At 45.4% G+C, this 15,501-nt stretch overlaps 2 protein-coding genes across 4 annotated transcripts; one reads left to right on the forward strand and one right to left on the reverse strand.

Moving 5' to 3' along the window:
• Window positions 1–1,061: 1,061 nt before the first annotated feature.
• On the forward strand, window positions 1,062–12,171 carry LOC1275326 (bombyxin F-1). Its single transcript, XM_314564.4, has 3 exons — window positions 1,062–2,385; window positions 10,075–10,288; window positions 10,393–12,171. The coding sequence occupies exons 2-3, from the start codon at window positions 10,075–10,077 to the stop codon at window positions 10,581–10,583; spliced, it is 405 nt and encodes a 134-aa protein (XP_314564.3). The 5' UTR covers window positions 1,062–2,385; the 3' UTR covers window positions 10,584–12,171.
• Window positions 12,172–14,414: 2,243 nt separating this feature from the next.
• LOC1275327 (uncharacterized) lies at window positions 14,415–15,501 on the reverse strand. 3 transcript variants are annotated; one of them, XM_061654382.1, is made up of 3 exons: window positions 15,368–15,501; window positions 15,084–15,301; window positions 14,415–14,967 (listed from the first exon to the last, which is right to left on the reverse strand). In XM_061654382.1, exons 2-3 carry the CDS (start codon window positions 15,259–15,261, stop codon window positions 14,663–14,665), a joined length of 483 nt encoding a protein of 160 aa, XP_061510366.1. In that variant the 5' UTR covers window positions 15,262–15,301; window positions 15,368–15,501; the 3' UTR covers window positions 14,415–14,662. The 3 variants fall into 3 exon arrangements, with proteins under 3 accessions (XP_061510366.1, XP_314565.3, XP_061510367.1); XM_314565.4 differs by having other exon boundaries at window positions 15,084–15,292; window positions 15,368–15,470; XM_061654383.1 differs by having other exon boundaries at window positions 15,084–15,292; window positions 15,358–15,460.

Consider the following 15,501-nt stretch of genomic DNA (forward strand, 5'->3'; position numbering starts at 1 on the left):
TTGGGATTGATTTCGAAACTAAATATTATTTTAGTTTTATAAGTCAAAACTGTAGAAGCTGTGGTTGTTAATTGTACTTAAATTATCTGTTTCTTTTTCTGTATTCTATTTCTATTTAAGTATTCTATGTTCTTTTTTGTTTATTTATGGGCAAAAATAAATCGAGTGCCGAGTTCTACAGTAAGCAAACTGGACAGCCGGTTTTTTAGGCCTCATTATTCATATACGTTATAAGATATTTATTTTATTTTAGATCCATTATAGCCATATATTATCCATTATATATTATAAATTTCATACATATTATAATGAGAAGAGATAGTCCTTCGTAGGGTCTTATAGACCAGTGGTCTCCAACCTGTGGTCCGTGACGTTAACAGATGTGGCCCGCGATAGAATTCATTTTTGAAAAAGATTTGCTTAGTACTATACATATTGTGCTTTTTTCCCACAATTAACATACAATTTTCAACAGCTATATCTAGGTTAAGATTTTAACATACGTTTTATCGAAAACTTTGAACTTATTTTACAAAATGTGTGCTCTCAATGGATGTGGGCCGCTGCAAATATATTTTCAAAGCCAAAGGTCCGCGATGCTTAAAAGGTTGGAGAGCACTGTTGTAGACGATGGGATCCGAATACCGAAGGGAGGCAAATCCAGCAAATCCAGCGACAGAATTGCTGAAACTCCCTCCCCTCCCCTATATTTTCCTAATTGAAATATGTCCCTATTGTGATAATTTTCCTGTATTTACTATCTATTACTTTGATTGATGCAACTTGACTTAACTTTTATTTAGATTTTCTTATAGCTCTGGACTTGAATTCAATTTGAAATTTTAGTAATGACATTAATGTGAAATGTATGAATATCAGTCTCTATGTAATCAGTCTTTCTGTTTAATATGATTCCACCAACTTCAATCCCCTGCAAATCAATGCCAAAAGCATCTGAGCCAAACACAACTGAGATGAGAGCGAAATCTTCCGAGCAAAAGATCAATTGATCACACATGAGAACGAACGATGAACGTTTATGCCGGCAGCTCGAGCGCTTTGCATCGGTTTCGGATGCTGGAAGCGCGTGTACTGGACCGGCCAGTGAGAGAGCAGCTTCGGCTCACACAGATACTCCGAGAGCCAGTGAGAAAGCGACAAGAAAAAAGTGAGAAAACAACAACACAATACGGAGAGCGGAAGAGAGATAGACGGGCAAAATCGACCGGATCCGTAGGATGCAGAGCGAGGTGGGATTTAAAGCGATAGCCCGAGCCCGGAGTGTCCGAATTGCAATTGTGATGTCGACGAGATAGCAGGCAGCGAGCGACCAAATCCCATCCCATCTACCGGGGGAACACGAGCTTTGGAGTCGAAACGTGCGCGTCTTGGTGTTTATGTGTGTATAAGTGTGCATTTGTTGCATTCCCCGTATGTGCGTCCAACCCGTCCGTACGTGCATCGTGTGCCCGAACGCATTAGTTTTGTGCAAGTGAGTGACCTTTGACCCGTCTGCAAAGGGAATTACGAAAAAGGGTGCAAACACAGCAAACAAAAAACAACCATACTCGCAGCAAACGAGAAACGACGTCCGGTGACCACAGCTTCCTTTCGCTAATACCGTCACCTTCGTCGCCGTCGTTCCGTTCCAAGATCGCCCCGCAAGATCGCCGTTCACTACCCAGCATCCGTCACTCACGTTGCTAACCAAGGCAGGCTGTTGACAACTTGGCTTGTGACCCTTTTTGGATTCACTCGGCAAGAAAATTGTACATCCTGAAACAGAAGCGTGCACACACACACAAACCCACACAAAAGCAAAATCGATTCGATCCAGTCAACTCAAATCGTAACAATCGTATGCCACACATGTACCTTTGCTCCGAAAGCCGTGCCTGTCGCTGTTGAATTGAATTGAAACAAACAACAAGCTGTAATCAGAAACGAGAACCAGTACACCTCCAGTGCTCATTAGTATCACGTCGGTGAATAGGTGCCTTAAGTAGTGGATAGGTAGTTAGTTTCGTTTACCAAGAAAACGCAGTGCAAGTGTGCCCAAGAACATCTGCAACTAGGCCTCGTCCAATAGGTGCGCCCCTTACCGTCAAATGTATCCGTTTTGCCAGTACGAGCCGTTCTAAGTGCGAACAAGAAACTGTATCATTAGTGACGGGTCGACAGGAACCGCCACACCCGGTCCTACGCCATACAGCCCAGTTTTGAATGTGTACTGCGGGCAGCTGGATTGATTTTGTGTTCATTTTCAACAAAAACTGCTCGAAAAGCGGCAAACCGCGACGAACCAACAACGATCGAACGTATCGTCGCACAGATTTCGATTCCGCGTTGTGTTCGAGCCACTGCTGAGCAATTCGCTGCATAAAGGTAAGCAATTAAAATGTGTGTTTATTTTGTCTTACATTTTAATATTAAATTATGAAAAATTGCGTTTGTGTTTGTGTTAGTGTTGGTTCGCTCACGTTGTACTACTTTCAAGTGTAGTTACCCTTAAGTGTATGACACGGCCATAACCCATACTTTTGGGATAAAACTTAGCTCGTTAAGTTCATTTACAGATAAACAGGCAGATTAGTGGCTTATATATGCTTAAATCGAGAACAATTGTTGTGTTGAGTAACAAGAAGTGCAACAAGAAATTCTTAAAGTTTATTTACGCTGACCATTGTTATTGTTTTGAAGATGAATCTTGTTGACAAGTCCATTTAGTGTAACAAAACAAACTTCCTTTGCAAATTGTTTGTCTTGTTTTTTTTCAATTTTCAATTGATTTTTTATGTGTCTGATGGCTATAAACAAATTAAATTAAATATTTAATCCTAAAATGGAACTACAAGCAAAACTAGGAGATATTTCGACCCACCATTCCTTTGTAACTAAATTTACTGCTACTCACAGAACAATGCCTTCGCCTGATTAAAACAATCATGGTCCTGCCCTCGTCATGTCTATAGTTAAAGCTAAGCCACGATCACACTGCACACTAATCACACAACCTACCAATCGACAACAAAAACCCTAACAAACATGGCGACTGATCAGCGATGAAGTAACACACTCACCCGAGCAATGATCGTTGATGGTCCCCGGGTGGGACATTTTCGAGCGAACCTAGTTAAATGCTGCCTTAGGGGTCGTGTTTATGATTTATTCTCGCTTTCCACCCATCCCCGTACGTGTGTGTATGTTTACGAACAAAAGACAAGTACATACACAAACACACGGACACAGTGCAGGAGGGTACTGCTATCTGCTTCCTCCCCCCCCTCCCGGTTTTACGGGTTCAACGAGGCCACGGTCTACCTCCGGGCGGCTTTATCAGCATCATGCCGCAGCAGCAGCAGCAGCCAAAAGGTTCTTCCATGTCCCGGGACAGCACGGGATGAAAGCAGGTTCTAAAAATAGCCAGACGCAGGAAAAGGGCTGACACATGGGATGACAGAAACAGCTGGTCGCCGGGGGTTCCGGCTGCTGCTGCTGCTGCCGCTACTGATCGGTTTCGCTCGGTGGACGGGGGTCGATCGATGTGACGGGTGTGCTGGACGTGACCCGCTGGGTCTTTTCCATTCGAACCCGTCACGGTAATAGCCGTGCCGCAGGGGGTTCGGGCATTTGTTTGGGTTGTTTTTGTTGTTCGCTTCGTTCCCATTTGTTTCGTATGCACTGCACACGCACACATGCATACACACTCGATGGCCAAGCCGCACCAGCATATCAGGCTTTTCCCAACCATCTGTTCTGGGCGAAAACGATGAGGCGCGATAAGGGCAAAGCCGTACAATCCCAAGGGACGATGGAAACACAAGGAGAGAGAGAGAGAGAGAGAGAGAGAGAGAGAGAGAGAGAGAAAATCAAATGATCTTACTCGTACACGGGCCAGAAGACGGCAAGGCAAACATGGTGCATGGTAGTGGTGATGGTGGTGGTGGTAGTGGTGGTGCTGGTGGCTAGTTGTGTAGCAGAATATCCGGACAAAAACAAAAAATAAAGCAAAACAAACCTCTCGTCACCATGTGGTGAAGGGCTCGGGAGCACACGGGTTCACCCATCTTATGTAGGTCATGCAGGGAAACCGACGCCCGAGTGGATGATGACGATGATGATGATGAAGCAGCAGCAGCAGCGATCGGTTTCACCGGGGACAGGGTTTTGAAACATTGGACAGTTGGCAGTGGAAATCATGTAAACACACGCATGTGCGCTCGGCGAGCATGACCATGTGTAAGCGAACGGGGATCCTTAGCTAGATGAATATTTATCTCTTTTTAATTTCCAATTAAGGCACAGAATGGTGACGTATTGCTGGATAGATCCCTCGTTCGAAGGTGTAATTGGAAGGCTGGTGGTTTATAGCCTTCATTAAAGGATGGCGTCCATGGGCAGGAGGACGTTTCTGGCTACAACAATCAATCACTCGTGTGGTTGGGTAGAAGAAGAAAAAAACATAAAGGGGGGAAAACCAGCCGCAAGCAAAGAAAGGGAAGAAAGTTGTCGTCGAAGATGATTGAGAAGACGACGATTAAATCGATCATTGCCCTCAGTTAAGAGCTGCATTTATCGCTGCAACAATGTTTCGTTAGCGCTTAGGCCGACGCGGTAGCAGGTTTTTTTTATTATTGTTTCTACCGTCTCGGAATCCAAAACGGACGGTCCAAACTAACTAACCCTTTCCCTTCCTTCCCACCCTCCTGTCCGACGACGTGCTTTCGAGAGCATTCCGTGTCCCCAAAACTGCACCACAAATGCACATTTGATGAGCAGCAGCTCGTGACCTCAAACCTCCGTGCCGTACAAAACCGAAAGCGAACAACAGCCCAGCAAAAGAGCACTGGCGGGAAAGGGAGTCGCATACACGGAAGCACACAAGTGCCAACACGGTCTGGGCAAGGAGCGGTAGTAACGAGGAGAGCGAGCGGGCGGTTAGTACGGCAAAGTTGTAAACAAGCGGTCAAGTGCTCCAACAAGCCGATGCATTCGAACGCGTCCCGATTGGGACGAAATGTTGCACGCGCTCGCAGTGTGATTGCCGCGATCGTCCTACAAGACACTTGCCACACTCGCTCGCGCACTCTCGCTCTCGCAAAGGGCTTTCTCACACTCCCCTCGCGAGACTGCGGCACGCTTCAGTGTGGGGTGGAGCGTATTCTCACGACAGGGCAGCATAAATATGGCGATGGCGAGCATGAAAGACGCCGATGATGATGCTGATGATGATGATGATAATGATGATAATAATGGTAGTGACAGCGGTGACTTACCTTCGACATTCGTTTCTTGCGCTGTCGCGTTTGCCTTGCTTCCTTTGCGCCAGACAGCCTCGCCTTGGAAAGCGTCTTGGGGTCTTCGATTTCTTTTATTACCTTCTGCAATCGCGCTGCTTGTTCCCTGCCGCAATTACCGCACACCACATTACGTGTCGGAATGTGCAAAACCCCATCCTTCGCCCTCAACCGGCTGGATCGTTTGCGTACAGTTCACAAACAACCAAAACAATCCCTCCCTCCCCCCGTCCCGATTGACCATTCCTGGCACTGATCAGTGTCTCAGTCTGGCTCACACCGGTCATAATCGGTTGCTGTATTATATCTGTCCGGTGAGACTCAAGGTAAGGCAAATTTTAAAATAATAGCTCAACTCATTGCCCATGTGTTTGACAAGAACGATCGATAAATGCTGGAGGGAAATGATCAACAAGGTGCAAGCACTCTTATGTTAAAGAAGGATTGTTTAACTACTAGAGAACGTTGGGAAAGTATCGAAGAACATTTAATGCACAAAATTTAACATTAAACTGATATGGTACGATCATTCTCATACTTTTAATTGTGTTGATCACTTTCACACTAGATGGCGCATCCACAGTATATTCTTAGTATTGCTATGTTCTATTCCTTTTTTCTGTAGCGATTTAATGCATTATTTTATGATTTATCCTTCTTTTTACGGCAAGATGTTCACCTATTGGAATAATTTAAGCGCTAGGAAATGTGTACCTGGAACATCATTTGAAGATAAACCAACATGCGTTTAAAGCAAAAATGAACTGAAAGCGAACTTCCATAATAGAAAAGATAAATATGTGCGCAACGTTGAAGATACTTAGTTCAGCTAGTTTAGTTAGTGGTTTTGATTGGACCGATATTTAAAACAGTCTGGCATTTGATTGTTTCGCTTTTTACCTCATTCAACTGTGCCTTTTAATCAGAACCCATTTACTGAGCGTAATTTTGAGTTTAACAATCGTTTAAACTGGGTTCTAGCGCTGTTTTTTTTTTCTCCAAACTAGTGTGTTACATCTGCTTGAAAAGCCTGTGAATACAGCTGCAAACTCAACACCATAAACTAATACAGCTATGTTATCCATCTAGCGTCAATGATCAAAAACGAATTAATTTATTTCAACCAGCTGTGTGCGTTTCTTGCGTTACTTAAAATTATCACTCAATGCTTATTTGGGTCTACATTCGACACATGATAGACAATGTTGAATTGGGATTTTACGGTTCAAAACGATATTGTTACTTTTCTAATCAAAAACCCAGATAAAAGGATTGCTATTTCTCGATGCCCTGCCCGACAAGATGAGTCCACCAAACGGAGAAACTCTTGTAAAAATCTTCTGCCCCGAAGGGTTCAAAGTACATGCTGTGAAGCGCCTTCAAAATTGAAAATTGCATCTCTTTAATCCGGGCACCACTCGACCCGGGGTGCGACGAAAAGGGCAATCAACATACTGATTCCTCCTTTCCCCTGTGGCTGCATTCGTAGCGACCCTCACATACACACACACACACAATGGGTGCCGTTTCGTTACGTTAACACGAAAATTAAATTCTGCCTCAATCTGTCGGACAACTAAAGTGTCCACAAATCATGCCGGGATGTATCAACCAGGCCATGCGCGCTAGACACACCAGACTTAGGTTGTTCTAGTTCTAGCCCCACCCTTTGCGTTGGTGGAAAACCCAAGGCGCGGATTGTTGTTGAAATAAAATCATTTGTTTTCATTTGCGCGCGTGTGCCGCATTGCACACGCACACACCCATAAACCACATGCATGCACCACAACAAGAGTGCCTTTGGGGGTGCATGGGTCCTCCTCGTAACAGGCACAAACTGCTGCTCCGATAGCAGCACCCTTCCATCGGCATGCACGAGAAGACGGATCCGCATTAACTCATTGGGACGACATTCATCTGAATTTAGACCGAGCCGAGTATCCGGAGGGTCTTATCGCGGCCAGACTCCCGTATCTATTTCGAGCATCGTCCAACGTCCAACCCGGACGCCCACTATTGGCACTGGCCAATTTACTAGCCGCCGTGCCCGTGCCACATGCACACTTACGTCGGCGGTGGTGGTAAGTGTTGTAGCGCTGGATCGCTCCGTAGGGGTCGGGCGATCGTACGCCAAAACCGACCCAGTACATATGAACTCTTGTCCACACGCGACCGAACGGATCGCACCTAAGTGATGGCAACGGTAGCCGAGTGGGACCGTGACCCCTCGCACACACAAACACACGCACTCACGCACGCACGTACATACCCTGCACCATTTGCAAAAGAGTGTGCGATTCCATCAATCAAACGCTTCTCCACCATCCCCCGTCGAAAAACGTGAGGTCAGTATAGACTCGATCTCAACTCTGAGTAGCCGTAGAGTGTCACACACATTGTAGCCCCGATCGAGCCGGAGAAACAAACACGAATCACACGACCGCACGAGATATGGTCGCCAGTGGTAACCGGTGCCGGTGCTTTCAGGAAGAGAAACCCCGTCGAACGATCTCCGCGCACTCAATTGAGCCCGATGAGCAAGCAGGCGATGGGTAACGAGAGGAGGAGGGGGGGGGCAATCCTATTAGCGCACGGCACAGGACAAACCCCGTTGGCCCCAGCTGGCACGATAGATCGAGAAGAAAAAAGCGCACACCGCCGGTTGAATTCAATTTATTCATTTTTGTTCATTGACGCAGGGGAGATGGCACATGACGGGACGGCTGGCCGGCTGGCGGGTCGGAAAGATCGCCCCGCTGCGATGTCATAACGGGGGTTGTCCTGTGCGTGGTTTCACACCCTGGCCAAAAAGGTCCCGCTTTCGAAATTGTCTTTTTTTGTGCCCGCTCTCTCTCCTCCTCCTATCTGTCTCTCTATTTCTTGGATGGATCGCATGCGTGTGTCCCATTTGGACTGAATAATGCGGTGCGAGGTCACCCAGTACGTATAATCCGGATATTTCGCGAATTTTCATAACTATCATTATTTCTTTTATTTTATTAGACCAATTGTCCAACCGTGGGGAGCCTGAATCGGTACTTCAGGGTGGGCTTGGGACTCCCAAAAAAGGGAGCCGTGAGGACGTTTCTTTAGCCGAACGAATAAAAATGTTCTAAGTACCCTAAGCGCTTTGAGTGGATTTGGCCACTTGGTGAGTTCAGTGCTCCCTCGGTTCAATAAATTGATTACCATTCTCTGCGTTGTGTTAGTGCGCGCCGGGTCGGCGTTTTGCACGAATCTTCCTCGGTACCTCGCGCGTAAACTCATCTTCCGCAATCGCTTCTTCGTTCGGAACCGGTACACATGGGCACTCGCTGGTTCGCTAAACGATACACTACGCTGTTGATGGAGTATCGCTGATTGGTTTATTGCTGTATCTGTACCCCTCCCGCTGCTGCCCCTGACACCCTAATGGATCGAAAGTAATAATAAAACCAGAGTCCAGAGACCGGTGGTCCAGTCCCGATGACAGTCACGGATCGTGGGATTCACTCCCAAATCCAAGGACTCGGGCTCGACTGGGGGGCGCATCGTGGCCTTCAACCGAGTAGGACGATTATTTCTTTCAATGAACCCCAATTAATCGTACTTGGTTGTCTCCCATCATCCGCCCGTACTGACACGCGGTCGTACGCGTGCGCCTTGGTTGGACCGTCGCCTGCTATCGATTGTTTGAAAAATAGTTTAATCTTACCTCGCAAGGGACGCAGCATTGGAAATATTTTTTGAAAATTTCCCCCTGGAAGGTTGTTGAAATGCGTCCATCTCTATCGCGCCCGCGATCAAACGAGCGAGAATTCTTGCACTGCCCTCGTGCTGTCAATCTTCCGCCGTCAGTGATGGGCTCACAAACAAGCGGTGTGTTCATGTGGCTGGGGCTGATCAGCGAAGGCGCACACACTAGCCGAGCTCATGCTGCTGTTAATCCAGAAAACCAATGGAATTCCGTTCCAATTTTACACATTCCCTTTTTCTTGTTGCCGCCCAGTCCAGTGGATCAGTGGAGGGCAACTGATAACCGCGAACCGACAAGCGCGGTGTGGGAGCGCTAATTTTACAACACCTTCCCGTCGGCTCCCTGCAAGTGGTCAAGGAACAGGAGCATGTTGCAAAACCACGCGGCACAAACAACCGGAAACTGTGAACCGGTGGCGGCATGCGACGACGGCACTGTTGTTTACCGCCTGTTAATCTAAGTCCAAGGTGCGATCTCTGGCCAGTCGGCTCGGTAGGATGATCACACACAATCGCAACAAACGGTACGCTGTTTGCGGGCTCACTGATTCACCGCGCACAATTCCGGTAAAGTGTGATGTTTACAGCCATTAAACACGGTGCTACTAATTACACTCCTTTTGTGTGTGTGTGTGTGTGTGTGTGTGTGTGTGTGTGTGTGTGAGTGTGTGTCACAGATTGCGCACTAGCGCATTTCGACTTGACCTTACGCGGGCAGTTGATTTCAACACACAACACCGTCAAGCGGGATGTTAATCAAAGAAGAAGAATCCGATGCTCAAAACATGTCCTAATCATGACAACATGGGCCTAGTAGGCGGAAAATGTCAATAAACCTTAGCAATGAAGGGTTTTTTTTGTTTCTTGATCTCCCCCCTTTGTGAAAAAAGCTTATCAAGAGCTGATCGCTAACCTTTGATTGCTGCCAGCAGTGTGTCCGTCCAGTAGCTGTTGTTGATGGCTTATTTATTACAGTAAACGATCTCACCCTGAACCACATAAATACTAATGTGCACGCTTCCCATTTTTCCCATTCTTCCAGATGCGATCCAGCGCTGTCGGCATGAGCTCCATCCTGATCGTGGCAGTGGTCGTCGTGCTGCTGATGCTGAACGAAAGCCACGCTACCTCTACGCCCAACAGCGATGCCCTGATCAGCCAGCTAACACGCTCGCGCTACTGTGGCCGCCGGCTGACCGAAACGCTAGCCTTCCTCTGCCAGGGACGATATCCGATGCTGACACACTATCGCACAGGTACGTAAAAGCGCCACCGGCACGTGGCCAACGCTTCCCTATTGGTCGATCCTTAACCAACCGCAACAACGCGGCTCTTCTTTCTGCTTGCTCCGTACTTGCAGATTATGTACACGATCAGGCAAACCAGCGAGTAAAGGTGGAGGTGGCCACCCTGCCCGACACACTGCCGCCCGGCTTCCCTTATCCCGGTGCCGGCGTTCATCGGCGCAGTCGGCGCAGTTCCGGCGGTATCTACGATGAGTGCTGCAAGAAGAGCTGCTCCTACGTCGAGCTGCGTGCCTACTGTGATTGAAGCGGAAAACCCGATTGGGATGAGGATGAGATGCGGTTAGGAGGGGGGAAAGCAGTGAAAGCACCCAAAAGGCGGATGTTACGAATCAGGCGCAGAGAGATAGAAAGAGCGAGAGAGAATCAAGGGAAGGAGATATGTAACCGGTAGACCGGTGTGTTTAGCAACTTGTTTACCAATTGCTTGCGTATTATTCAATCCAGTTTACTCTCTTCTATATCTTTTTTTGTTTAATTTGCTATTTTACTCGCCCTCCCCCCGCTTTTCCCAAGAAGTCTCGTCCGGCGTGAGGCGATGTGTAGATCAATTGCTATTATTATTATTACAATTTTTATAGGATATTACAATTAGCTGCAACACGTTTTGTGCGCTACATTACGCCCCTATACGATTGTTTTTTTTTTTTAATTGCTTGCGTGCGTGTGTGTCTGTGTCGAGAAATAACTGGAGACCGTTTGGGCATCTCAAGCGTCTCGTGGCTCCGAGATTTACTATAATTATATCAACACTCTATATCCATGTACCTTTGCGTTAGTGGTTTGAGAATGCGTTTCCTTGCTTTTTACCCATTTTTTTATTCACTTTTCAATATATACCATCATCAATACGGCTTCTATCGTTCTGTTGCGAGGAATTAAAAGCATTTCAAAAGAGTCTACCTTCCCTAAACACACACACAAACAAACAAACAAACATATGTATACAGACAGAGTTACGGTAATATAGCGCTTCTGTGGTACGGATGGAACGTGAGACGGAACTACGGGTGGTGGCATCAGCGAGCGTGTCCGTGTGTCCTTTATGGTTTTTTTTTCTTTCCCTTTAGACCGTAATAGCTAAAGCAGAACAGTCAACAAGTAACTAGTACGAAGTGCTCACCGTGTTCCGTACCGCTACCATTCGATTTTTGATAGTATGTATGTATTTTTAGTACACGTTTAGTGGGGTGGCGATGGTAATGATGGTGAGATTTTACCTTTCGGTTCTTTCCCTTCCCCTCGGCACACGGCACTGGGGAAGGGAATTTAACCGTAGATGATAGCAATTGAACAACACAAACAAACAGAGAAAAAGTTCTTAGAGTGTGAAGCCATCGGGTCTGAAGGGTTTGTACGCACTGCACCATTTTAGGCGTGTGTGTGTATGTATTTACCATTAAGAAAGGCGAAAAAAGACGTTGGTAAAGTGGCGACGATTAGTTTCGTTTAGAAAAGCGATCAAGAAAAAAAACAATTATTAACAGAAATTGTAAAGAATGAAAAATACATCGATTGATCTTAACAAAAAGGGCTCGATCGCAGTCAGTATGGTTTCGATAGGGAAGAGCTGCTTTACTTTAAATCCCACTTTCAATTGACCGAGCCGTGCTGCAGAACCTTTCTTCGTACAATCGCCACATTCGGCCCACCCGACCACCCCGCACCGTGTGTCCCTATGTCCTCTGAACGAATGTGATCGTATTTGCCTGTGTAGGCTCTCCTCTGTGTATCGATAGAGTTAGTAGCCGCGTACGAAGTAGTAGATTTAAAGAAACTCAACTTCAGACATCAATGAATGACAGTAAAAACAAAAAAACACACAACAACAACAACACATTCGTCTATCTGTGGCTGCTGTACACTACTGTCCGAAAATCGACTTGATCGTGGTTTCAAACGTGACCGTTTCGGTCTTCACAACACACATCGCGCGACACACTGTCGCCGCCGTTAATTGACCGTTGGCCGGGAAGGGTTCCAGGTTTACCGCTACCACCGGCATGGGCCAAATCGATCGAGTACACTGATACCGTGGTCCCGCATCTCTCTTCCTCGCACCCTTTCCCGCCCGTTGATCACATTTCTATTGCGTGACCGGGTCTGGGCGCATCCAGCCATCCATCAAAAACAATCACCACCAAGAAAGAGAGCAGCATGGGGCAGAGAGGAACAGAGGAAGAGCAGTGCAATGCATCCCGCGCACTGTTTCTGTTATGACTTACGACGGTTACGTGTTATGAAATGGACCGCTCACTCATCCCAGCCATCAGCTGACCTTCAATCGTGCACATTTCTGTTGATTGAGTTGCATTTCCCAGCCCTGTGTCGCTATCTGTGTCCGCGGGACCGGCGTCTGTTGTTCTTTATTTGCCACTGTTTTTCTTCCTTTGGCCCCCAGCAGCAGCAGCGGCGGCGTGAGACATTTGTGTCATTTTATGTTATGTTTTGCTGTTGTGCTTGTGTTGTTTGTCTTTAGTTTTGTGCATCTCGATGGCATGTAAACCTCGATTCCGCCCAGTCGAACTGGTGCGAACTGGACAAGGTGCGTCCCTGCAACTGAAACAACGTTGCGGTGCTGCCTACACCAATGATTAATCAGTGAAGGAAGGGGACATATGTTCCCCCCCCCCCCCCCCCCGCCAAGTGGGAAGACGATTTGTTGAATTTAAATATTTTGATCCCAATTCCTAATGGTCATACAACCATCTTCATTACAAATGTAGTAAAGTGCATCTTTTTAATTATTTAATGATTTATTTTCCTAGTAAAAGGCTTCCCATTACTTGCCATATCAATGTGACTACAGGAATTAGCAGGATTGAACATTTTCGAACAATTAGCGAATATTTTCATTTCAAGTTACTAGCTTTATACGAAAATAACAATAGCAATAAATAATGAACTATTCTCGTTTGCAAAAAACCGAGAACAAACAGATATATCTGGCGCAATTGTGATGCATTGCTAAGGTAGTATTGCAAAAATGCATGGTTCTAATCAACTTACTGATTTAATTTCTAATAAATACTCTAATAAATAAAATAACGATCGATATTCATTAGAGCTGTCATGTGGTATAGCTTTTTCGTTCGTTTGGCGTTGAAGTTAAGTCACTTTGAAGTTTTTGGATGCGGTCACGAGAAATAAAAATGAATATTATCCAGCACTACAACTGCTTTACAGTCTTGGTCTGACTCAGGAGTGTTCGAAACCGCTCACTGTCTTGCACCTTCGTCTGCCATTCCGTTATCCCGACCTTAACGCCGTCTTGCCACCTTCATTTGGTCATACCACACCTCATCTGTCCATCCGTACAACATGACCTCCCCACTGGAGCCTGGCGAGCTTAATACGTTGCACGACGGTGAGGTCGCCGTACATCTCGTATAGCTCATCATTCTAGCGGCTCCTCCATTGTCCTTCGGCACATACGGGGCCAAGAATCCTTCTGAGCATCTTCCTTCAGATTTGGACAGTGTCCCCCTCTCAGAGGCGTATGTGAGTACCGTTACTATAAATAGGTCCTACATAGTTCTAGTTTCGTCCGTCGGGACAAGTTCTTTGAGGTGAACTGATTTCTCAGGCCATAGAATGTGTAATCATAATATCTATGGTTTCTCACACGAAATTTCGAAGATTGTATTCAAATTTGGATTTTGAATGAAAATTCTGGTCTATTTTTATTACATTTTCTTTTTACTTAACGGTTAAATAATTCTGCATAAGGGTCTGATAATGATGATTTGTGATAATAAATTCGTAATTATAGCTTTCACTACCACTAGTTGTAGCCGGACCGGATGAGAATCAATTATATCCGGTCTTGCATGAGCTGACGCATCTATCGAATAGACCGTTGGGTTCTGGTCCTAGTATCCACCTAAAATAACTGTTATGCTATTTATTTGCTTGTTTTAATCCCAATTTTATTAAAAAGCAAGCGAAATTAAACATAATAATATTTAACAATTTCCTTTAACAATTTAATGAATTAAAAAACATAATTAAGCTACTTTTTGGCTATTCGATAAGTGTAGGTAAGAAGAAAAGTATTAAAAACTACCACAAACCATCATTTGCAGAATGATAAATTTTATTTAAAGTTTATTACATATTCACACGGTGCTTTCCGTCATAAAACTTCCATGCGCTAGCATACTATCATAATGGTAACTAATTATTCCATTCGCTTCGAATTCGATTCGATTATAAAACTCAGAATCTTTAACGCTACTGTTTGCTCACAAGTCTCTTGGCTGCTCATTTATCCCTTTAAGTTTTGTTTTTATCGTTTCAACAAATAAGATATCGTACTATAATGTACTAAGTGGGCACCACTCCTGGTGCCACCACCTTACAATAGGACAGCAGCTGAGCCATACTGCAATCCTCCCGGCAGCATTCGTCCGCGACATCTCTTCGGAACCGTGTCTTCAGGTGAGGTACCATGAACCGATGGTAGGGTTTCTGCCTGAACCACATCGATGGTTCAAACTCATCCTCCACCGGTTCCAAGTGATTGTAGCGTGATGGCACATTAAAGTTCCTTTTAAACCCATTCTCACTAAAGTCCCAGTCTAACTGCGAACCTGGGAACTGGTTTGAAGTCACAGGGCTATAAAATTCAACTACAAAAGAAAGCAATTGCTTCGTTCACTCTTACGCAGACATAATAATATGATGATGTAATGCAAAAGGTATAACTTTAGGCGCATAAAAAGCACACTTTTTTCATTTCTGTTACCTGTGTTCTTTCGGAGATCTTCTAATGAAAAATATTCCACACACAGCATGGCAAGTATCTTCGGCAGCTGATCACCACAGTACCGCTTTGCGCTTACTGGTTGTAAGCTTCCGACAGCAATCAACAGCACCAGCAGTACTCCAACATTCACGAATGTGTTGTGTGGAAATTTCATCATCAGAGCTGCAATCCAAGCGGTTGCAAACCCGCTTTATTACCTTCAAAATTAATGAATTTACTAAGCTTTGGAAAGAAACACAATACAATACCTTACCTTAACTTACCTTTTATCTTTTCCCACTAGCTGTTGCCTGTTTAGTTAACCGTCCTCAGCTTGTCGACCAGAATGAACTTCCTGCAACAGTGGCACCGTTTATATAGTGCACTTTTCTCTGTAAATTTATGTTTAAATCCTAAC

Source organism: Anopheles gambiae, chromosome 3 (genome assembly GCF_943734735.2).
Source record: "Anopheles gambiae chromosome 3, idAnoGambNW_F1_1, whole genome shotgun sequence".
Lineage (NCBI taxonomy): Eukaryota > Metazoa > Arthropoda > Insecta > Diptera > Culicidae > Anopheles > Anopheles gambiae.